General features: G+C 35.0%; 1 protein-coding gene across 14 annotated transcripts in view; it reads right to left on the reverse strand.

Annotated features, from left to right (window-relative positions):
* The window catches only part of DLG2 (discs large MAGUK scaffold protein 2), a 2,591,935-nt gene that overhangs the window by 607,022 nt on the left and 1,960,529 nt on the right, over positions 1 to 24,384 (reverse strand). For all 14 annotated transcript variants that reach the window (XM_051987236.1, XM_051987235.1, XM_051987234.1 and 11 more), the window contains one exon: positions 1,368 to 1,523. In XM_051987236.1, coding sequence (XP_051843196.1) covers positions 1,368 to 1,523 — 156 coding nt within the window. The remainder of the gene's footprint in view (positions 1 to 1,367; positions 1,524 to 24,384) is intronic.

Here is a 24,384-nt window from a genome sequence, read left to right on the forward strand (position 1 = left end):
GACATGTGATTGTCAGAGTGATATTCTGGTTGAATTATATTCCTCTCCATGCTGCTCTCTAGACTTCCTTAATCATGTCCCAGATATTATTGTTGTTCAATTGGGTCCTACTCTTTGTAACCTCATTTTGGGTATTCTTGGCAAAGATACTGGAATGGTTTGACATTTCCTTTTACAACTCATTTTACTGATGAGAAAACTGAAGTAAACAGGGTTACATAACTTGTCAAGGGTCATACAGCTAGCAAGTATCTGAACTTCTAGATCCTTCGTGCCTCCTATCCAAGTCACCACAATTATTGTCCCAATATTATATATTGTATTGTTTGTATTTTATATGAAATACATATACACCATAAAATACTAATTAGGCACCAACTATAGGCAAAACTCTTCCCTGGGGACTGGAGGAGATAAGAAATGTAGATAAGCTACAATCCATTTTCTTGAATAGATTGCAATTTTTTCAGTAGGAAGTAAGCACTGTTTCTTCCAGGGCAGTAATATGCCATTACATTCATGTACCACAATTTGTCTAGCCATTCCCCAATCGATGGACATCTAATCTAGTACAACACCAGGCTGCCTCTCACAAAATTTATAGAAGTCATTTTGAGGGTTTGTGTGATTATACATGAACTAGAAATCCCCATAAGAATTTACATGCTTCCTAGTCCTTATTAAATTGCTCTCATCTCTCTTAAGCAAAATTATCTATTTATTTATTATGGCTACAATCCTCAAATATTCTGCAGTCCATTGCTGTAAAGACATTGAGTCAAAAAGGAAATTGGCCTTCAACATATTTGGGGGGAACAAGTATCTGGTGGTTTTAAACTTAGGAGCATTTCTTGCATTTCTGGTAGAGAAAATTAGACAGAACACATGCTCTAGTTACAATTCCCCTAGAAATCTATGACCTCCAGTATCTTAAGAAGGAAAACAAAACAAAACAAAATTCCTTACAATTTTTGGGGGGAGAAAACAAGCTCCTTGAGAGCATGTATTTGTTAAATTGAATGGCACCTGCAATGCTACAATTATACTTTAAAAAGCTCCTGTGTGGACAGATAATCAACACAAAAAAGCATAATGCTTCTAATTTCTCAAAGCACAGATGTAGTGCCCCATCATCACATTTCTATAAATGAGCTGACCATTAAGTGAAAATATACAACAATAAACTGAGGAGTATTATACACATTCTTTTTTCCCATTGAGTTTTATTTTTATTCTGAACTTAATACCAAATAAAAGGAACATTTCCATATTCGCTGTAGAACAGAAGGAGAGGGTTACACATGAGACTCGTTCTTGTGAAGCTGATTCACACTAGAGAAAAGAGAGATAAAAAGCACAGACTGTACCTGGTGATCTCCGTATCTGGGAGGAGGCCCATGTGGTAATGGGGGTAGGGAGATGTGAGAAGGAAGCTTTTGTCACACTCCACTGGGGAATAGTGCCGGGGAGAAGAAGGTTTCTCACAGAGTTTGTTCACAGTGCTGTAAACGGGTTCAGGAGGCCTAGAGATAAAAGAGGAAAAGAACATGTTGTATGAACAGTTAACAATAATGGGTGAACACCATCAACACCCAGCCTTCCTTTAAAGATAAAGAACAGAATTAGTGTTGGTTGGGTGAAAACAGAGTAATAAGCCTTGAGGTCAGGAGAACAGGGGACCATGTTCTCCCTCTGACACATATAAGTTGTACAACCATGAGTAAACCTCTTCTCACTGACTGGGTAATTCTTTAATGGTATGAATCAAAGATGAGTTATTTCTCAGAAGTGGTGGTAGGGGGAATTTCTGATATCAAGAATTTCTCCTATTTATCAAATCACAGGCTTGGAGAAAATAAAAAAGAAAATAAGACTCCTTGATCTTTTCAATATTTTTTTTCAGAAAACAAATTCTTCTGTTAAGTACATTTTGCTTGATATTGGGAATTACTATGATATTCCACTTGCTCACAAATGTACAGTATTAATTACATGATGAGAGAAGAGACTAGAAATTATAAAATACAAATATCCTTAGGTAAAGAAAATGGGTTTGTTTAAACATTAGAAGAAAGTTATATGGTAGAAGACATGATAGCATTACTCAACTATTTGGAAGACTACCAAGGAACAGTTAGCTAGGTGGTTCAGTGGCTACAATGCTGGACCTCAGGAAGATCTGAATTCAAATCCATCCTCAGATATTTACTAGCTCTGTGACCCTGAGCAGATCACTTAAACCTGTCTGCCTCAGTTTCCTCATTTGTAAAATGAGCTGAAGAAAGAAATGACAAACTACTCCAGTATTTCTACCAAGAAAACTCCAAATATGGTCACAGAGAATCAGACACAACTGAAAAAATATGATGAAACTAAGACTTGCATGCAAATAATTTTATATAAAATACAAACAATACAATTCAATATATAATATTGGGGCAACACCATGAGGATATAAAATGATGTTCCTCTCTTTTCTCCAAGACAACTAAACATGAGCCATAAGTAGAAGCTAGAAAGATGCAGAAACTTGGCTGAATAAAAGGAAATAATTTCTTAACAATGATAACTGTCTTGGGAGACAGTGGATTTGCTTTCTCTGGAGATTTTCAAGCAGAAATTAGATGATAATTTGTGGAGGATCTGAAAATTCAAAAGAATTGTATCTTTAAGAGAAAGGAAGGACTTCAGAGTTTTTCAGATCAATGTCCTCATTTTACAAATGAAGAAACTGATAGCATCCCACTTCCCCATCCCCCTTCCCACCCAAGTTTAGTAGCAAGAGAGCAGAAATCAATCCAAATCTTCTCAGTTACATTATTGAGACACTTTTTGCTCAGGTGGAACTGGATTGCTTTTGAGGTCTCTTCAGACTTAGAGATTATATGATTTTCCTTATCCATATATCTCACCAACCCCAACACAAAAGATGAAAGCATATAATGAAAAATTCAGCAAACATTTTAAAGTGAGTATTATTTTGAATTGTGTTACATGCCTGGGATCCAAATATTAAATGATATACAATCCCTGCCCTCAAGAAATTTACAATCTATAAGGTGGATGTAATGCTGGGAACCAAGATCCAAAGTACTGTAGGAAAGCATACAGAAGGAGAGATTATATTCATATCAGGGAAACAGGGCAGCCTTCAAAGAGAATGAATTTTTTAAGCTGTGTCTTTAAAGAAGTGATTTTAACAGATAGACATAAAGATGGAATGTGTTCAAGATGTGCAAGATGGTCTATATAGATACATGTAAATGAGTAAGTACTGGATAAGAGATGGGATCCACTGAGGTATTTCTTTAAATCACAACATCTCAGAGCTGGAAATGTTCTTAGAGATTATCACATCAGGGGTTCTTTACCTGAGGTAAGCGACCTTCCCAAACATGGATAATTGCCTTTCAATATACTTGGCTTCCTTTGAAATCCTGTGCATTTTGTTTAATGTATTTAAAATATGACAGAGAAAGAATTCAGTCTTAATTAGGTTGTCAAAGGAGTTCATGATATAAAAAAGTTAAGAACTTCTAAATTCCAAGCCAATCACTTCATTTTATGGATGAGAAGGCTGAGAACCAATGAGAGGAAGATATTGTAAGCAAAGCCACTCATTGAATGGGACACTGAATCAGGACCAGAAGCCAGGTTTTCTAATTTCTATTCCAGAGCTCTGTTCATCACATTATGACATGTCCTATTGAAATTTCAGAATGATTTAAAATGTTCTTTTAAGACAATACCAACTTAAAAATATAGGAAGATTATGATTTGAATAGTAAGAATGCTATAATCAGTTGGTAAATTAATAAGCATTTATTAAACACCTATAATGTATGAGGCATTCTACAAGAATTGGGGATTTAAAAAAAAAGGTTGGGGAATAGTCCAGGAAGATCTGAATGAGAAGAGTATGTAGGAACAAGTGTCTGAGTATTAGTTATTATTCTAAGAAGGCAGAACCAGTTAGGATCCCTAAATGGGGGTTGGGTTGGGTTAGGTAATTGGGAATATGAAGAGAACAGACTCTAAGATAAGAATGCAGAAATACCTTTAATAAAACACTCTATTACACATTTAAGGAGAAAGGAAGCAAAAGGCAGCTAGAAGAAAACCAAAACCTATTCAATTCAATCTAATGGGCAACTAGCTAATACAATGTTTGTTGATTTAAATTATTATTATTTCTTAGCACAAATAGCATGTCTTAATAACGTTCTAATTGGTGAGGCAGTGGAGTTAAATGACTTGCACAGGGCACATAGCTAGTAAGTATTAAATGTTTGAGATCACATTTGAACTCAGGTCCTCCTCACTCCAAGGCTGATGTTCTATACACTGTGCCATCTAGCTGCTCCAAAGTTTAATAAACCCTTTAACTACCATCTATTTATTTCCATTATCTATTGATCATTATTATTTCATTATTATTTTTATGTTCATGGAGTTCATAAAAAGTCTTTGGACAAATTTTTGTTGCCAGTTATTATTAATATTGCATTATTATTATTACTTTTGACTAAACTTAAAATTTCATTGCTGCAAGGAATTTTTGGTATAGAAACTTTCTCTACTAATACACATTAGCATTTCCTATGACTTATGTAGTATTTTCTAAAATAAGCTTTATTGTAAACCTGCTACCATAATTGGTCTAAGAAAGAGATTGCCAAATGACAACCCTTTTATTAAAATGATGAAACAATTAATAAAATGATTAAATTACCCAGAAAATTGTTTTAAAGTTTTCTTTTCTTCAATAAATAAAAATCTGTCTCAACTCTAGGCTTTCTGACTCCAAGTTAGGTTCTTTCTAATATATCAAGTTCTGATCTTTGGTACAATTAAAGATAAAGTAATGAGAAGCCTTTAGACAGGCTTTAATTGTCAATATCCCATTTTAGAAACTGATTCACTACTGATAGGAATCATATGTACAAGCCAAATTCAAAGACAGTAAGATGGGTTAGAGAAATGCAGTCTTTACCAAGGAAAACAGATATTCTTACCCAAGTCCTGGACAGTCTTACTAGATAATCCAAAATAAGGCAGAAATTTATAAGTCACATTTGTCAAACAACCAGTCAGCATTGGCTGAAGAAAATAAACTGCATGGATATTGTTTGCAAACCTTTTCAGTAGCATTGAGAGGTAATTCAGATGGACAGAAGGGGATCTAAAAGGGGATACATGTCTAACGGAATGAGCTTCCTGACTTTTGGTGATGGTCTTAAAGCATTCTAGGAAGCCAGTTCTCTTTGCTTGAATCAGTTTTTCTTCATCCAGCAAAGGCAATGACAATCCCACAGAACAAGTACCCCAGAGTAGGGCTATGGTGCTAACAAGCAAATGATGTGAAAGGATTTCAGTGATGCAGCTCCCATCTGAGGCAAGAGAAACAGACAGACAGACAAAGAGAGACAGAGGCAAAAACAGAGGTAAAGTAAGGGGAAGAGAGTGGGAAGGAGGGAGAAGAAAGATGGAAAGGAAGGAGTAAGAAAGAAGAAGGGAGTCTGGGAAAGAAGGAGGGATAAAGAATAGACTAATTAAAAGCAATTAAAAAATCTATCAGATTTATGAAACATGATATAGAAGCATGACTCTAAATGAGAGCTCTCATCCCCCATCCCCTTCTTCATGTTCATTGTTCAGGGAATTATTGAGGAATAAGATGAGGAGAATAAGAATTAAGGTATCCATTTTTTTTTCACTCAAGTATCTATTGTTGTTTGCCCTTCATTGTCAAAGAGGACCAATGACATTGCAGGGTGGTGTCTTTACTTGCATATGAATTGGATTTAGATGAGACATAATTTCACAAAGTCATCAGCTTCCCTCACTCTTCCAGAGTTATTAAAGTCCAATGGCAAGACAAAAATCACAATGACTGGTGGCGGACTGGGGTGCAGTAGTCTGACCCAACTCTAAGCTTCTGTAGCCATCTTCATGTCCATTAGAACAAATTGTTCTCATTTCCACATTCCACTGGGGAAAGTCTTCACATGTTTAGGGTACACATCTCTCTAATGCAGCAAAGAGTTTCAAGCCTGTTAGTAACCCTTAACCTGGTTTAGTCAGTCTGCTGAGATAGTTTTTTACCAAGACTTGGCTGCCCTCCCATACTACAGCTTCTTGGAGCCACAGGTGAGACTCATAGTGCCAGGTAGACACCACAGATGGATGAGCAGCTCTAGAAAGGTTTGGCAAGCCCTTTCTTTTCACTCTACCGTATTGTTTTTCTTTGTGAAACCAAAAACTCTTCTGGTCTTTCTTGGGCCACTAGTGTAATGCAAGAAAGTGAAAAATATTCCTTTGATTCTGATTCTCTCCTTGATTGCACCCACACCATCCTTTCTGTCTTTTCTCTCTCTTCTCCCTTCCTTCCTTTTCCCTCTCCCTGAATGCCCCCTTCGCCTCTCACTCCCTCTCCTTCTCTTCTTTCTCTCAGTCTGTTTCCTCTCCAAAATATACCCCAAAAAGACAAACACATACTGCTGAAAATTATAAGACTTTCATCTCTTTCTCCCTTTGGAAGTATTTAAAGGAAACACTATTATTTCATATTCTGCAGATTTAGTAAATTTCCCATTTGGAGCTGGCTGCAGTAACTTAGGCTTCAGCTGGTGCCTCCAGTACCTTTGGCAACAGTGACTGCTGAGTTGTATAACATTCAGGATTTATGACTTGACTCTAATCAATTACTCACTGTCTCTACTCTTATTAATCCAGAGATGTAGCACCTGATATTGCAGCTTCATTTTTGCCTGGCACAGAGCTTTTCTTTCCTTCCCAATTGATTTTATTTATTCTTGCCTCCTTCTCTCCCTCCCATTCCCCAGGGCCAAAAACTAAAGAGAATACATATCAAATCCAAACTCTATTTTCTAGATTGTGAGGACACGGGATAACTCCGGGAGAAAAGAAGATTAAAAAAAAAATCTTGCTAAACTTCTCTTTTTCAAACACAGAGATAATCAACAAATATTAAAGTCCAAAGTGGATAGTTCTTCTAAGGCTAAATGTTAAGTTACCTATATAGAGAAGAGCTCAGACTTATACAGAATGTTCCAAAAGTCTTAGTGCATTTTAAAGCTATCAAGCTACTTTAAAAAGCTTAAAATTGCACAAAAACTTTTGGGATACCTTATATATAATTTAACAAGCATTTATTTAGCATAAGTTATGTGCTCAGCACTCTATTAGGCATAGGGGATGGAAACTAATCTTTACAATCAATAAACATTTTTTTAAGCACTACTATGTGCCAGGGATTGTGGTAAGCACTCAAAAATAGGAATAAAAGGCAATAGACAGATCCTGCTTTTAAGGGGCTTATAATCTAATGAAGAACAAAACATACAAACAAATATATACAAAGCAAACTATATATAGGGTAGCTTGGAGATAATTAACAAGGGGAAGGCACTGGAATTAATTAATTAAGTAGGATTGAAGAAAGCTTCCTATAGAAGAGAGATTTTTGTTGGGACTTAAAGGAAGCCAAGGAGGTCAGTAATTGAAGTTGAAAATGAAGAGCATTCCAAGGCATGCTGAAAAGCCAGAGAGCTGGAATGTTATAATCATGTAACAACCAGGAGGCAATACTGAATAGAAGAGTGGGTATTGAGGAATAAGATGTAAGAAGACTAGAAAGGTAGGAAGGAGAAAGGTTATAAAGGGTTTTGAATGCCACACAGAGAGCATTTGTTTCTGGAGACAACAAAAAGCCATTGTAGTTTCTGGAGGGTTGTGTGTGTTCTGTTGTATTTATGTGTATGTGTATGTATGATGATTAAAATTATGCTTTAGGAAAAATCACTTTAATTGGAGAATGGGGGATAGATAGGATTGAAGAGAAACTCGGGACCAGCAAACCTACCAACAGCCTTTTTTCAACAATCAAGGAATGAGGTTATAAGTGTCTGCAGTAGAATGGTGGCAGTCAAAGAAGAGAAAGAAATGTTAAATTTCTTCGATATAGGAAATGTTAAACAGGTAAATGGACCAGCTTTGGCAACTGCTTCAAAGTGGGGTATGAGAAATAATAAAGAATATAAGATGCGCTAGAGGGACTGGGACTGGGGATATTGACCTCTGTAGTGATAGGCTTAGTGGGAGGGAGAGGATTTTGGGGGAAAAGATTTTTGGGGAAAGTTCTGTTTTAGTTATTGAACTTAAGATGTCCATTAGAAATACAGCTCAATATGTTTGAAAGGCAGTTGGACATACACATTTCAAGGTAGCAGAGAGATCAGGGCAGGAAAAATAGATTTCAGAATAGAGTTGGTAATTAAATCCATGGGAAATGGTGAGACCACAAAGTAAGGAAGTATAGAGGGACAGAATTTTGAACACACTTAAGATTAGAGGGTACAAAAAAGAAACAGAGAAGGAATGGTCAGATAAGTGGGAGAAAAATAAAGACAGTAGTATCTCAAAAACCTAGCTAGAAAAGAGTATCAAGTACAGAGTGATCAATAATGTCAAAGGTTGGAAAGAGGGAAAGGAAAATAAGGATTGATAAATGACCGTTGGATTTGGCAACCAAAATATCATTAGCAATTTTGGAGCGGTCAGTTTTGGTGAAATGATAAGGTCAGAAGCAGATTTTTATGGGTTAATTAGAGAGTGGGAGGAGAGAAAAGAAAGGCTCCCTTTTTAGAATGTCTTTAAGTAGTTTAACTACAAAGGGCAATAGACATATAGGATGATAATGAGCAAGAATGGAAGAAGAAAGTGAGAGCTTTTTCAGGATAGATAATACTTAGGTGTTATTTTTAAGCAGTAGGATATGAGCCAGTAGATCTATCTCTTAGGGAGAGATTGAAAATAAATGAAAGTGTAAGGGTGACAGAGGGGGAAATCTGTTGGAGGAGATGGAATGGAATAGGGTCACTTGAATAAGGAGAGATATTAGCCTTAGGAAAGAGTACGGCCACTTTATCATATGAGAATACCAGAAGGTACTTGAGTGATAGATGAAGAAAAACGGCAAAAAAGGAGTTGAACGCAAAAGGCCTCATTTCCCCCCTATAAAATATGACATAAGAAACTCAACTAAGAGTTAGGGGAGGAAGAGCTATGGAATGTTTGAGGAGGGATGAAAAGGTTTGGAAGAGCCACTGTGAAGAGTGGGATAGTGAATTGATAAGGGAGACAAAGTAGGTTTGCCTAGTAGCAGCAAGGATCCAGTTGAGGTTGTAACATAATTTGTAGTGAACCCAGCCAGAATAGAAATATGATTTTTTTCTACCTTTTATCAAAATTAAGTATGTTGGTTCAAAGGTGATAAATGATGGGAGTGATCCAAGGCTGAGGCTTGGCTGGGCATAATTTGTTACATGATAAAGGATGGGAAAAGGATTCTGGAGAAGAGAACAGTGTAAAGTTGAATCGGTTCACCAACAAGCCAAAACGAGGAGAAAAGGAAACAGTGGCTAGTGCATGGGAGATGGTCTGGAAGAGAAGTGCAGGATCAAGGTGGACGAACAGTGTAGATGAACAATGGGTTATATAAAGGAAGGGAAAGGAAAAGCTAAAAAGCCAATAGATTAGAGGAAAATTTCAGAATTCTTAAATATAGAGACAGTAAGTACATTTTTGGATGTAGTTAAGGGTGAGGTGGAAGAGTAGCTCATGAGAGCTGAAGAAGTGACTAAATTGAAAGAGTTAAGTGGTAGAGTATTTGAGGGAGAAACAAACTGAAGCAGAACATGCAAACTGCAAAAAACGCACAAAAATCCAAGGAGGAGAAGAATGCCTTGCAAAGCATAATTGGCCACATGAGAAAAGATACAAAAAATTCACTGAAGAAAAAAGGTCATTAAAAAGTGGAATCAGCCAAACTGAAAAGGAGGTACAAAAGCTCACTGAAGAAAATAATTTTATAAAAATTAGAATTGAGCAAGTGAAAGTTAATGACTCTATGAAGCATCAAGGAGCAATAAAACAAAATTAAAAGAATGAAACAATAGAAGACAATGTGAAATATTTCATTGGAAAAACAATTAACCTGGAAAATAGATTTAGGAGAGATAATTAAAAAATTATTAGACTTACTAAAAGCTATGATCAAAGAAATTAAATATCATCTTTCAAGAAATAATCAAGGAAAACTGCCTTAATATTCTAAAAGCAGAAGTTAAAATAGGAATGGAAAGAATCCAACAATCACCTCCTAAAATAAATCTTAAAATGAAAACTCCCAAGAATATTATAGCCATATTCCAGAAGAATAACCTCAAAGAGAAAATATTACAAGTGGACAGAAAGAAACAATCATGGAACAAAGGTCAGAATAACACAATATTTAGCAGCATCTACATTAGAGGATCAGAGGACTTGAAATGTGATACTCTGGCAGACAAAGGATCTAGGACTACAATTAAAGAAAACATATATCCAGCAAAAATTGGAAATTCAATGAAATAGAGAACTTTCAAGTATTCTTGGTGAAAAGACTAGAAAATTTGACTTTCAAATATAAGATTCAAGAGAAGCATAAAAAGGTAAACAGAAAAAGGAAATCATAAGGTTATGAATAGATTTGAATGCCAGTGTATTTAATAAGTATTTGTTCTTGGAGAAAAGGGGTAGCCACTGAAATTTACTGAGTAAGAAGGTGACATGAACGGATCTTCTTTTTAGGAAAATCACTTTGGTGGTTGAATGGAAGATGGATTGGAATAGGGAGAGACTTGAGGCAGAAAGACCTACCAGTGGGCTATTGTAATAATCTAGGTATTAGTTGATGAGGACCTGTACTAGAATGGTGGCAATATCAGGGATGAGAAAGAGGCTTATTTAAGAGATGTTACAAAGGTGAAACTTCCCAGGCTATGGCAACAATCTGGATATGAGGTATGAGAAATAATGTGGAATCCAGGATGACCCCTAGGTTGTGAACTGAGAAACTGGGAGATTACTGGGAATTGCTGCCTTCTGCAGTAATAGGGAAGGTAGGAACAGGGGAGTTTATAGGGAAAGTATGTTTTGGACATATTGAGTTTAAGATGTCCACTGAACATCCAGTTTGAGATATCTGAAGGATCATTGGAGATATGAAACTGGAGATGAGTAGAGAGATTGGGTAAGAAAGATAGATCTGCGCATCATCATCAGAGAGATGGTAATTAAATCTATAGGAGCTGATAAGATCACAACCTGAAATAATATAAAAGGAGACATAAAGAAGGTCTATAATAGAACAATGAATGAAACAAAGAGGAGAACTCTCTAATGCTTATTTATTCTTTTTTTTAAAACCAAAGATAATTTTCTTTGTCAAGGAAAAGGTAGAACAATAATGATTGGAGAGAGATTCTGAATGAAATAGTAGATTTGAGGCTATTTGAGGTTATTGAGGTTGAGTAGATTTGAGGTTATAAATGTTTGAATCAGCATGGTTATAGGAAATTTACCATAGGACTAGGGAAGGGCAAATGCTTTATGAATATATATGTATATAACAAGTTAGAGGCTGTGAATCTTCAAACTATACAATAGTGAGGTTTATTTTGATTATTATTGGCAAATACTAATTAATAGTCAATTAACATTTATTAAGTACCCCATATGTTTCAGGCACTATGCTAAATATTGGGCACTATGAACATAGTTATTAAGGATAGAGCCTATAATTAATCAGCTACAACTGAATTCAACTTTAATGCATAAAATGGAATGATGTTAAATAAATGATAATACAGATTCTGTGAAGGAAATCACATACAGTACTGGATTTTTGACTAGAATTGAATTCATTTCCATATTAGGTTCCACCACACACCATAGCATTGCATAGGATAAGTAGTTGTGTTTTCATTCCGATATTGTTTTCTAGGGACTGGAATTCTCTAAATACTTTATTCTCTAATTGGGTAATTTTCCCAAGCAAAGAATATACAAGGCTTCTGGCTGCTCTAATAAGTCACACGTGAAACAACTTTAAGAGCTGCCCCTCCTAAACCCAGAGTTATGGGGAATGACCTTCCTCATGGTCAGCAGTCTGAGCAGAATCTTACAAGAGAAGGGGGTTTAGACTGCAATTGATGAATTTCAATTGGAATTTGGCTGACTCTTCAAAAGAAACAGAAGCTACCATCACTTCCTATTAGAACACTAAATAGATATTGCACAGAAAGGGGATTCACAAGTTTATTCCTGAATTGCATTTAAATTATGAACCTAGGAATGAGAGAACCTGTTGGAACTAGGAATGAGAGGCCCTGTCTTTTCCATGATAAGCTTCCCAAATTGCCTGGGTTGAAATGGAATGAATTTCTCTACTTCTGATGCTGTATGGCTCAGTTCTAACCAGGGACTGATTCCTCACTGGGAGAAAAAAAAATAGTGATTATATTGACATAACTTCTAATTAAACTAATAAGTCAGTCATCTGAATATTATGCTATATATTCAGCACCATTTAGTATTTGCTTGGCATATAGTAGTCACTTAATAAATGCCTGTTCAACTGAATTATTTAGTTTGCATATAAATGACTTTGTTAACCTATCTACAGAATTATCTTCATTTCCCTGGATATGTGTTGATAATTTCAGATTATTAAGACAAAAAAAATATTGAGGGACTCAGTACAAGAGAGGCAACAATTTAATGAAGCTGGTTATAGTTAAAAGAGGAAGAAGAAGAAAAAAGAAGAAGGAAGAAAAGAAGAAGAAGAAGAAGAAGAAGAAGAAGAAGAAGAAAGAAGAAGAAGAAGAAGAAGAAGAAGAAGAAGAAGAAGAAGAAGAAGAAGAAGAAGAAGAAGAAGAAGAAGAAGAAGAAGATTGAATCTGAAATCAGGAAGACCTAAAGCTGAATTCCACCCTTCCCCCCCAGTCATCCAGTAGTCTTCTGACCTTTAATTATTTAAATTTTCTCAAGCTCAGTTTCCTCATATGCAATATGAGAATAATAATAACATCTACTTCAGAGAGGTCTTGTGACCATAAAATGAGATTACGTATATATAGAGCTTTGCAAACTCTAAAGTTCTCTATAAATGCTATTATTACTATTATTACATGGAAAGAACATTGGACCTGGAGCCAGAAAGGACCTTGGTCCAAAAGTTGACTCTGACACTAGTTGGGTGACTTAGACTTCAATTTCCTTTTTTATAGTGAAACTGGGGATACAAATAACAATTTTTTTTTAAGTGAAGTAATCTAATCACATTTTAAGGGCAGATATCTAATCTTTTTAAGGGAAAAGATCTAATATCAGAAAAAGTAGAGGGAAAAGAAGGAAAAAAAAAACCCAGAAGTTTTCCTCTTATAAACTGGCCAAGACTCCTGTGAAAGTTCCTTTGCAGGATCATGGGATCCTGGGTACCCCACTTTCCAGTCCTCTTCTATATCCCCTGGCTCCTTGTACTATAGATTGATTGTGACTCTGCCCCACAGAGATCTATTGGTCTCTTGCATCCTGGTTTGCCCTCCAGAAAACAAACATCACTTCCCCAGAAGCAGGCCAGCCATACACAGACTGTGTTGTTACCAATGTTTATTTGCAAAGTAGGCAAAACAGAGAAGGACACATTTTGCAGCTTAGATGCATCTGCACAGATTCAGCACAATGGCATTAGATAAATGATGATTCAGATTCAGTGAAAGAAGGTAAGGAATGTAAGGGAAAGGAATAAACATTTTATAGAGTGCCTACTGTGTTCTAACCATACAAAAACCTCATTTTATCTTTACCACAACCTTGCAAAGTAGATGCTATTATGGTCTGCCTTTTATAGTTGAGGAAAATGAGTCAAACAGCAGTTAACCTTTGCCCAATGTCACACAAGAAATATAGACCTGAGGTTGTAATTGGTTTCAAATTTTCCTGGCTTCAGGCCCAGTGCTCTATCCACTTATGCCCATCACTTTCTTTTTTTCAAAAGACGTGTTTGTAAGCCACTCATAAACTCCTTAAACTTACAGAAATGGGATGGATCCATTAATCAGCCTATTACAGATCAACCATTAAAAAAATTGAGCATGTGGTAGGCAGCTCGGTGGTACAGTGGATAGAGAACCTGCCTCTTGCAGTCAGGAAGATCAGAGATGAAATCCAGCCTCAGATATTTGTTTGCTGTGTGACCCTGAGCAGGTCACTTAACCCTGTCTGCCTCACTTAAATGGCAAATTACTCCAGTATCACTCCCCAAAGAAAACTTATCCTGGGGTCATGAGTCAGACAAAACTGAATAATAATGACAAGGTTTCAAATAAAGTATAACTCATTACCATTCAAAAACTGAAGGAGAAATGTATCAAATATATCAGGAGATGTGATGACCACCTTAGCACCCTGGATACTTTAAAATCAGCCGGAGTCAGGATAAGCAAAAATCCTTGATTTTTATTCTTTGTGGACGAGAGCAGAATTTTGACAGGAATCCGGCCAGGAGTCACTCTGGCTTTCTTACTCCACCCTTTTCTCCCTCCTCCTCATCTCTCTATACACCAACAGATCCAGCCGGCACAGAATGGTGGGGCAGGCCATTTTCCAAGCAAATGCTAATAGAGTATTGTTGAATTGGTAATTAGGCTTAAGTGCTTGCTTGTCCGAACCTCTGTGCATCTGCTCAGTTTCAACCCTTTACAAGGAGAAAGATAGGAAAGGAAATAGACTGGTCATGTGGAGAAGAGGGCAAATGATAGCATACTTCATATTCCAGTGGATTCCCTTCTATGCCAAGAGAGCTAAAAGATTAAAAGGTCTTAGCATGAGCTAAAAGGGATGTCTGAAGCCATCAAGTTCAAACTTCTCAATCATGGATAAGGAAATTGTTCAATGTCACTTAGGACAGTAGGTAGGATTTGAACTCAGGTCCTCTGATTCCATGGCCAGGGAGCTTTCCACTACTGTGGTGCTCCCAAAGATGTGTGGGAAGCAAGAAGAGTCACACAGGGTAAGAGAATGGAGTTGAAAAACCATAACCTGTATTAGTGGAGGGATCATCCACTTGTTAATCAATGAGAGAGATATCTACTAGCTTTGGGAACCTGGGCAATTCATTTAATGTCTGTTCTCTCTTATTCATTGGAGAAAGAAATGGCAAGCCACTCCAGCATCTTTGCTAAGGGGAAAAAAAAAAAAAAAAAAACCTTTGAGTAGCTTTGGCATTTTATGGCCCACAGGATCACAAAGAATCAGACACAACAAATAGACTGAATAACAACTGATATTGATAAGAAACAGACCTTCTGAAGTCAGTGAAACTAGATGCAAAATGAGGACATTTCCCTTCTAACTTAGATAACGAGTTAGAGTCTAATCCTCTCATTTTACAAATGAAGAAACTGAGATTCAGAAAGTCATATAAAGAGTAAATATTTGAGGCAGGATCTGAACCTATGTTCTCTTGATTCTTAAGAGAAATATTTTATCTATTATAAATAAAATATATTAAGAGTAGGCAAGAGGATATTTGGCAGCTGATTGGATATGTGATGAGAGAGCCAGAAAGTCTGGTGAAGTTCCCTAGTTGAGAGAATCAGTAGTTAGAATCTTAAAATGAGGTATAATTAGTGGTGGTGATCCTGATAATTTTGCATTTTTATCTTTTTTTTTCTTTAATTTTCCTTGGCATTTTTATTTAAAGTTTTGAAATTCTATCTTTCCTTCTTCTCCTCCCCTTTTCTGAGATGGTAAATAATCAGATGTAATACATGTGCAATTAAGTAAAACATTTCCATAGTCATTTTGTACAAGGAAACTCAAAAGGAAAAAAAAAAAAAGAAAAAAATAAGAAAGACTAAAGCATGTTTAAGTCTGTATTCAATTAATATCAATTCTTTCTCTGGAGGCAGATTTTATGTTTCATCATTAGTCTTTTAGGGATTATCTTGTACCACTGTTTTGCAGAGTATACTGAAGTCATCCACAATTCTTCATAAAAGAATTAGCTGTTGTGGTATACAGCATTCTACTGGTTCTGATCACTTCATTATGTATTAGTTTTTGTAGGTCTTTCTAGGTTTTTTTTTTCTGAAATTATCCTGCTTGTCATTTCTTTTAGCATAATAATATTTCATTATAATCATATAACACAGCTTGTCTAGTCATTCCCCAATTGATAGAAATCCCTTTGATTTCTAATTATTAACCATCACAAAAAACTGCCAAAATTTTAATGCAAATAATTCCTTTCCCCTTTCCATTTGGTTGTCTTTGAGATATAGATTTAGTAGAGCTTTTTTTTCTCTCTTTGGCTCTATAATCAATCTGATAGATGGTTAGTGGTACCTCAGCATTGTTTTAAATCTTCATTTCTCTAATCAATAGTTATTTAGATCATTTTTTCCCATATATCTATAGATATCTTTGATATGTGAAAACTGCCTGTTCATATCCTTTGGCCATCTAACAAATGAAGAATGACTTGCATTTTTATAAATTTGAATTAGTTCTCTATATATTTGAGAAATGAGGCCTTTTTCAGAGCTATAGATCTATCTATCTATATCAAAAATACTTCTCCCCAGTTTTCTGCTTTTCCTATACTTTTGGTTGCATTGGTTTTGTTCATGCAAAAACTTTTTCAATTTTATATTATCAAAAGTATCTATCTTACATTTTATAAAGCTCTCTATATTTTCTGTGGTGCTAAATTCTTCTCTTAGCCACAATAATGAAAGATAAACCCTTTCATTCTCTCTTAATTTGCTTATAGTATCACATTTATGTGTAAATCGTGTATCTATTTTGACCTTATTTTAGTATATGGTATGTTATGTTGGTCTACACCTAGTTTCTGCTATTCTATTTTCCAGTTACCCCAGTAGTTTTAGTCAAATAATGAGTTTTACTCCAAAAAGTTGCATTTTTGGATTTATCACATACTATCATTTACTATAATTTGTATTGTTGATATAATAATATAATTTCTGGGTTTTGTTGTTCTTATTGACAAAGTAAATTATGCTGATAGTTTTCCTAATTTTGAGCAAGCCCTGAATTTTTTTAATGAAATTGTTGATTTTTTTTCTATGATTTTTTATTGATCTACTTATTTTTAGGATTGGATTATTTAATTTTCAATTAATTTAAAATTTCACTTTCCATTATTCATTATGGAGCATTAATTTTTATTGCATTATGATCTGCATTTACTATTTTAACTTTCTACATTTGGTTGTGAGATTTTTATCATGGTCATTTTTTGGTTAGGTGCCACGTACTACTGAGAAAAATATTTCTTTATATTCCTATCCAATTTTCTCCAGAGATCTGTCTTATCTAACTTTTCCAGAGTTTTTATCTCCTTAACTTCTTTCTTGTTTTTTTTTTTTTTGTTTTTTTTTTATTCCTTATATTTATCTTGTTCTGTCAGGGGAAAGCTGATTCCCCTAATATGATTTTATGATTTTATTATCTATTTCCTCGTGCAAAACATTCGACTTCTTCAAAAATTTACATGCTATACTATTTGGTGCATACATGTTTAGTACAAATATGACTTCATCGTCTAGTTACTTTTCAACAAGGTATAGTTTCCTTTTTTATCTCTTTTAAATAAATCTACTTTTACTTTTCCTTTGTCTGAGATCATGATTGCTACAGTTTCTTTCTTTGCTTTAGTTGAACTGCAATATATTAAGCTCCAGCCACTTTACACTGTATGTATCTCTCTGTTTCAAATGTTTTTCTTGTAAATAAAATATTGTAGAATTCTGTTTTTTTAATCTATTCTGCTATCAATGGGTGAGTTCATCCTATTCACATTTATTACTGTAACTGTGTATTTCCTCTGTTATTTTTCATTTATTTATCCCTTCTCTCTTTTATCCCTACCCTTTCCTTCTCACAAATGTTTTATTATTCTGATCACTATTTTCCCAATTATAACCTCCATCTTATCATTTCCCTCTCTCCCTTCTAGGATCCCCTATAAGATCTTCCTTTCTGCTTCCTTATAAGATAAAATAGATTTACATATTCAACTGAGTGTTAACATTATTCCCTCTTTGAACCAATTTTGATAAGAGAAAAGTTTAAGCTTTGCCCACCAAATCTTTCTCTTTCCTTGCCTCTCCCCGCTCCTCTGAAATAGAAGTTGAAGTTCTAAAAGGCATTTACCCGGGTTATACAGTTAAGAGATGTCAGATCAGGGAATGAAACATAGATTTACTAATAAGTAAAATAAAAAAAAAACCCTCAAGAAAAATTAAATTGAGAGAAAGAGACAGAGACACACAGAAAGAGAAAGAAAGAGAGAGAGAGAGAAAGAGAGAGAGAGAGAGAGAGAGAGAGAGAATGCTTCAATCCCTTCAATCTGTATTCAGATATATTCAGGCCTTCTCTGAGTATGGATAGCATTTTTCATCAAAAATTCTTCAGAATAGTCATGGAAAATTATAGTACTGAGACCAGCAAAATCATTTATAGCTGGTCATTCCAAAACATTGCTATTACTTTGTATACTATACATTCAATTTTGCTTGGGTTTATAGAGGACTTTCCAGGTTTTGTATTTTTCTGAGAGCATCTTGCTCATTGTTTTCCATAAAATGATAACATTTCAACACAAACACATACTGCAGTTTTTTGAAGTATTGCCCAATTGATAGGCATCTCTTCAATTTCCATTTTTTGCCCTGAGAAGAAAGCTGCTACAAATATTTTTTGTACATATAAATCATTCCTTCCCCTTTTTGAATCTGTTTTGGTATTCATACCAAGCAGTGGTGTTATTAGGTCAAAGAGTATGCGTGAACTTATAGTCCTTTGAAGCCCTCTTATCCTTTAATATGAAAGCTGTCAAATTCTGTGTAATCCTGACTCTAGCTTCATAATATTCAAATTGTTTCTTTTTGGCTGCTTTGGCAATTCTTTCTATTCGATCTGTGAGTATTGGAATTTACTATTATGTTTATGGATTTTTCCTTTTCAGATCTCTTTTGGGTAGTGATCAGCAGATTCTTTCAATTTTTATTTTGTCAGACTGATTCTAATATATTAGGACAATTTTCTTGAAAGGTTTTTTTTTTCCTTGATCATGACTTTCAAGTAAGCCAATGATTTTTATGTTCTTTCTCCTGTATCTATTTTCTAGGTCAGTTGTTTTTTCCAGTGAGAAAATGTACAATTTCTTCTTTTTCCTCTTTTTTTTTTTTAACTTTTTGGATTTCGTTTTATCAGTTATTCGGGGTTTTTTTAAAGCTTTTTTATTTACAAAATATATGCATGGGTAATTTTTCAACACTGACCCTTGCAAAACCTTTTGTTCCAAATTTTCCCCTCCTTCCTCCCAACTCTTCCTCTAGGTGGCAGATAGTCCAATACATGTTAAATATATCCTATCTCTTGTTCCAATCATTAGTTCATTGTTTTGTCAGCAATGGGATCAAGGCCTCAGGGGTGATTTGTACTGGGGATGGGGTCACTGGAGTGGGCCTTATTTACATCTTCTGCTCACTTGCCTAGGATGCTGCTACCTTACAGGATGGCAGGCCTCCTATTGGATTGGTCTAGTCTTGAAACCTTGCTGCAAGTTCCCTACTGTGAGGCTGGTTGGCTGCTGCTGTTATTTATCTTAGACCTCAATGAAACACCCAGTGAAACAAACCTTTCCTGCTTTGCTGGTAAGCTGCTTTCCGGCTCCCAGATCAATTCTGAGGTGGATTCTAGGTATTTGGAGAGGAATTTTGGAAAACTTCAGAAGGTTCTTTTCTTACCATACTATCTTGACACTGGAGGTTCTTGTATATTATTCTCTAAATTATAATTTTGTGTCAAACAAAATGCTATGCCTTACAAAGGAGAAATTGAATAGATACTTGTAATTAGACCTATTTTGCAGACTCAAATTTCACCATTAAAAGGAGGTAAGAGACAGGAAATTGCATCCTGATTTCCACAGTAGTCATCTCTCCTTGTTTAAAGATTTCATAGCACTTTATCTGGGCTTCTCCTTTGTACTTATCTTACTTTCTCTTTCTATTATAGCATTTGTGTGTATTTATCTGCTTCTTGATTCTATTGTGAGTAGCTTGAGAGCAGACTATGTGCCATATTTACTTTTATATCCCAGGGTCCAGAAAACCACAGATGCCTCATAATTATTTATTGAAAATGTGATTTCAGAAAGAATTAGGTATAATAACTCCCAATTACCTTCTATTCTGAGGTTTGGAATAAATCACTTTCCTTATAATGACTCTATGAAGTGATTAGTGCAGGTAATATCACTTTCCCTCTCTCCCCTTCCTCTCCTCTCCTCTCTTCTCCTCTTCTCTTCTCTTCCCCCCCCTTTTCTCCTCTCCTCTCCTTTCTTCTCCTGTACCCTCCATTTCTTTCCTCTTCTCTTCTTTCTACTCTCCTCTTTCTTTTCCTTTCCTCTTCTCCTTTCCTTTCCTCCTCTACTTTGCTCTGCTCTTCTGACCTCTCCAGACTCTCCTCTCCTCTCTTTTCCTTTTCTTACCTCTCCCCCTTTGTCTGAAATAGAAGTTGAAGATCTAAAAGTTTCCAATATATCAGGACAGTTTTCTTTGATAATTTCTTGAAAAATGTTGTACAGGCTATTTTACTAATCATGACTTTCAGGTAGTCGAATAATTTTTATGTTCTCTCTCTTGTATTTATTTTCTAAATCAGTTTTGCCTTCACTTTTTACTAGTTGCGTGGTCTAGGACAAGTTGTTCAACCTCTCAGAATTTCTTTTTCCTTATATTTAAATATTTATTTAAAATAAGAATAACCTGAGTACCAAGAAGTAAGACATCCAACAGTCAAGGAAATGGTCTAATGAAGTAGTAAAGGTGAGATTTAAAGACAGACATTAGTATAGACTGCAATAACATCTATGAACTAATAAACGGGTCAGAGGAAGAGCTCCATTAATTTTGATGAGTCCATTACAGGGAGTTCTTAAAAAGACTTTGATCAGAATTGCAAGAGATTAAAGAACATTGATAGATTGAAATTTCTGCTGGTGAAAAGAACAGTCATGGAAATGACATGAATCCCATTGAAATGAAGAAAGAACAGTGGCCTAAATATAACACATCTTATGATAAATAACAAGCATACTTGTTTCAGAAAAATATATAAAAACATATATGAACTGATACAAAGTGAATAGAGCAGAACCAGAAGATCATTGTACATTGAACAAGCAATAAGATATGATGATCACTATGAATAACTTACAACACAATTATCCCAAACAATTCCAAAGAATTAATGATGAAAAATGCTCTCCACCTTTAAAGAAATAACTGATGGAACTTGGGGGATGCTATTTTCATTTTCTTAATTTCTTTCAATTTTTCTTTTGATCCATTTCTTCTTTAAAAACATGACTAATATAGAGATCAGAAGAAGCAAGAACACTCTCAAGTTCTCAGGAAAGAACTTTGGAATTAATTGTGTGGCACAGGAAATATTGGCAAAGGACTGTCCAGCATAGTATGTTCACATCAAAAAGGCATTATTCTTTGCACTATATATACAAAGCAGACTTGAAGTTGCTCAGAAGAAGTACAAGATGCTCAGATTTAGAGAATGTATTCAAAATATTAGCATAGACTGTTTCTGACCTGTTCTAGAACATTCTGAGCTTATATTAGTGCCACAGTCAGGCACACATTCTAACATAGGGATGTTATTTTGGTCCTCTTTGAGAATGAAGGACAACAACTAATATGATTTTTGTTTGATTGATAATATATAATCTATATCAAATTGCTTATTGTTAGGGAAGGTTGAGGTGAGAGAGAGAGAAATTTCGCAACTCAAATTACTGAAATGAATGTGAAAATTTTATCTTTACATATAACTGGAGGAAATAAAATATAATTTAAAAAAGTAAAGAAAAATATGTACCATTTAGTAATATATATGATACTGGTATATGCATATAACATGTAGAAATTTGGACCCTGATTCTTTAACATATATTTTGTTCTTGTCCTAGTTGACATTTACATGCAAAAGATTATATTTTCTTGAAGAACCTTATCAACCTACTCCTCACGTAATTCTTGTATGTGTATGTGTGTATATATATATATGTGTGTGTATGTATGTGTATTTAAATAGTTACTGAAATAAATGTGGGGTATAGACACATAACAGAATTTAACAGTGGTTGAAAGGAAATTTCAGATCTTAAATCAATTATTTTCCTGGGACTAAAGAGCTAGAACCTGCATCTGGGAAAACTATAGAAAGAATAGACTCTATTTTAGCATGATGCACTTTATTCACTTTTGTAGGGTTTCTGTGTAAGTGTGGTAATTCATAGCCTTTATTTATTCACTAAAAAAAAAAAAAAACCCTCACTCCACCCAAGTCATGGAGAGGCTTTCAAAGTCACTACATGCCTGTAGATAGCAGTTGTCAATAATAGCTGGTCTGAGAAATTCTAGTTAAAGGAAAACTTCAAAATAGAAACAGAAACTAGTGTCTGTAAGATAAGAGAGATTCATATTTGATATGACATACCAATGAATAAGAGAAATGAAGCATCTAATAAAAATCAGAACCATAGAATCAGCATAAGATACGGGCAAAATGAAGGGCATAATTTATGTTGAGAACTCGTGCCCTAGCAACATAGGGTCTTTGTCTTTGTCCATGACATTTTCAGTCCTATGAATTTTTGTAAAGTCCTTTTCTTCCTTTAAGATACAAGTCAAGCACCATCTACTACATGAAGCCTTTCCTGATCTACCTGACTTCTAGTGTCTTCCTCATTATGTTGTATTTAATGCTTTATACTTATTTGCACTTACTGACTTTATATTTTTCCTATATACATGTACTCACTGCCTTCTCCATCAAAACCTAAGTTTCTTGCAAAGAAAGATTGTTTCATTTTTGTACTCCTATTCCTAAAGCCTAGTACATCTACCATTTAATAGGCATTTAATATATACTTGCTGATTTGTGGAATTTACTAGATCTATATAACAAGCCCCTCATCTTTCTGTTCCTTTTCTCTTTCCCCAAACACATGTATTCCATACCTACACCTTTACTTTAAGCCCTGAGATGAATCAAAAGTCAACTTCAGTCTATTGCAGAGATATTATGACCAAGGAGAAACAAGAACATCAGTCTTTTGAGATTCACTGAGAGATTGACCATATACAGCAGATTGAAGATTAGTCAGAGATAATGTGGCAAAGAAAAGCAAATTTATTTTTCTTGGAGAAAAGATGGGGAAGACCAAAGAGGGAGAAGGTCAAAGGATTTAGAGAAAAGGGAGTATTATAAGAGTAAAAAAGAAGGCACAAAAATATCTCTGCAAGGTTCTTTTCTATAGATGATGGTGCTAAAATGTGATATCACAAAAAGACAAAATATGAAAATATAATCCTCCTCTCTCCTCAAGGAGTCCAGAGAACAGATAATGATGATGATGATTATTTTTAATCTACAACACCTGAGCAAACACCTGAGTTGCCAAATCTGATGTTGGGCTGGTGTGTATTTCCATTTTCTCATAAATCAATAAATTAATCTTTGAAAGCTTTTAGTCTAATTAAAGTATCCAAAATTGAATGCCAAGTTAGCTGCATGAGTTAACACTATTTATTTAGCTAAGAACTTATGAATGCCAATTTGAACTCTTTTTGAATATAAGGATTATTGGGAGTTGGAGTATGGGTAGGGAGTGAGTGTCTTCCCTTACAGGAAGCTCAATTTGAATTCACATAGATTTTCCCCAGTGAAACAACTGTTCCAAATTAATTTTATCTTTATCAGCAGGAAGGAAACAGATTTGATGCTGATATAATTAAATGAATTTGCTTTCCTTTCCCCTGAAATGTCGTATTTCCTATTCTATGTCTACCACTGAATATACTTATCCTTTTTACTATATTAAAATATCCTAAAATGCTAGTCCTGAAAAGAGCCTTGGAACCCAGGATGTTAAAGCTTTTAGGATCCATGGAATGCAGAAGGTTAGAAGCAGACAAGATGTTAGAACGTAAAATGTTATAGCTCTAAGGAATCATAGAAAATAGACAGATGTGGAAGGGTTGTTAGAAGGTTAGAGCTGGAAAGAGGCCCCAGAACACAAAGAATTAGAAGTAGAAATTATGTTAAAACATAGAATGATAGAGATAAAAGGATTATGGAACATGAACTTTGCAAATAGCACATACAATGTTAGAATAGAATGTGAGGAATAGAAAAGCCCTTAGAGGTTCTCTAATCTATTCATCCCATTTTAGAGATAAGGGGGAAAAAAGCTATACAGTTAGTGGCAGGTCCAGGCCCTATGTCATGCTGGGAGTAAGTATGATAAAGTTCAAAGTGCCAGAGGACTCAGGTTCAAATTCCACCTTTGCCAGTATTACCTTTCAGTCTTTGGGCTACTTACTAAATTTTTCTGAATCTCCTTTTGCTCATTTCTAAAATGAG

The sequence above is a fragment of the Antechinus flavipes genome, chromosome 3 (genome assembly GCF_016432865.1).
Source record: "Antechinus flavipes isolate AdamAnt ecotype Samford, QLD, Australia chromosome 3, AdamAnt_v2, whole genome shotgun sequence".
Lineage (NCBI taxonomy): Eukaryota > Metazoa > Chordata > Mammalia > Dasyuromorphia > Dasyuridae > Antechinus > Antechinus flavipes.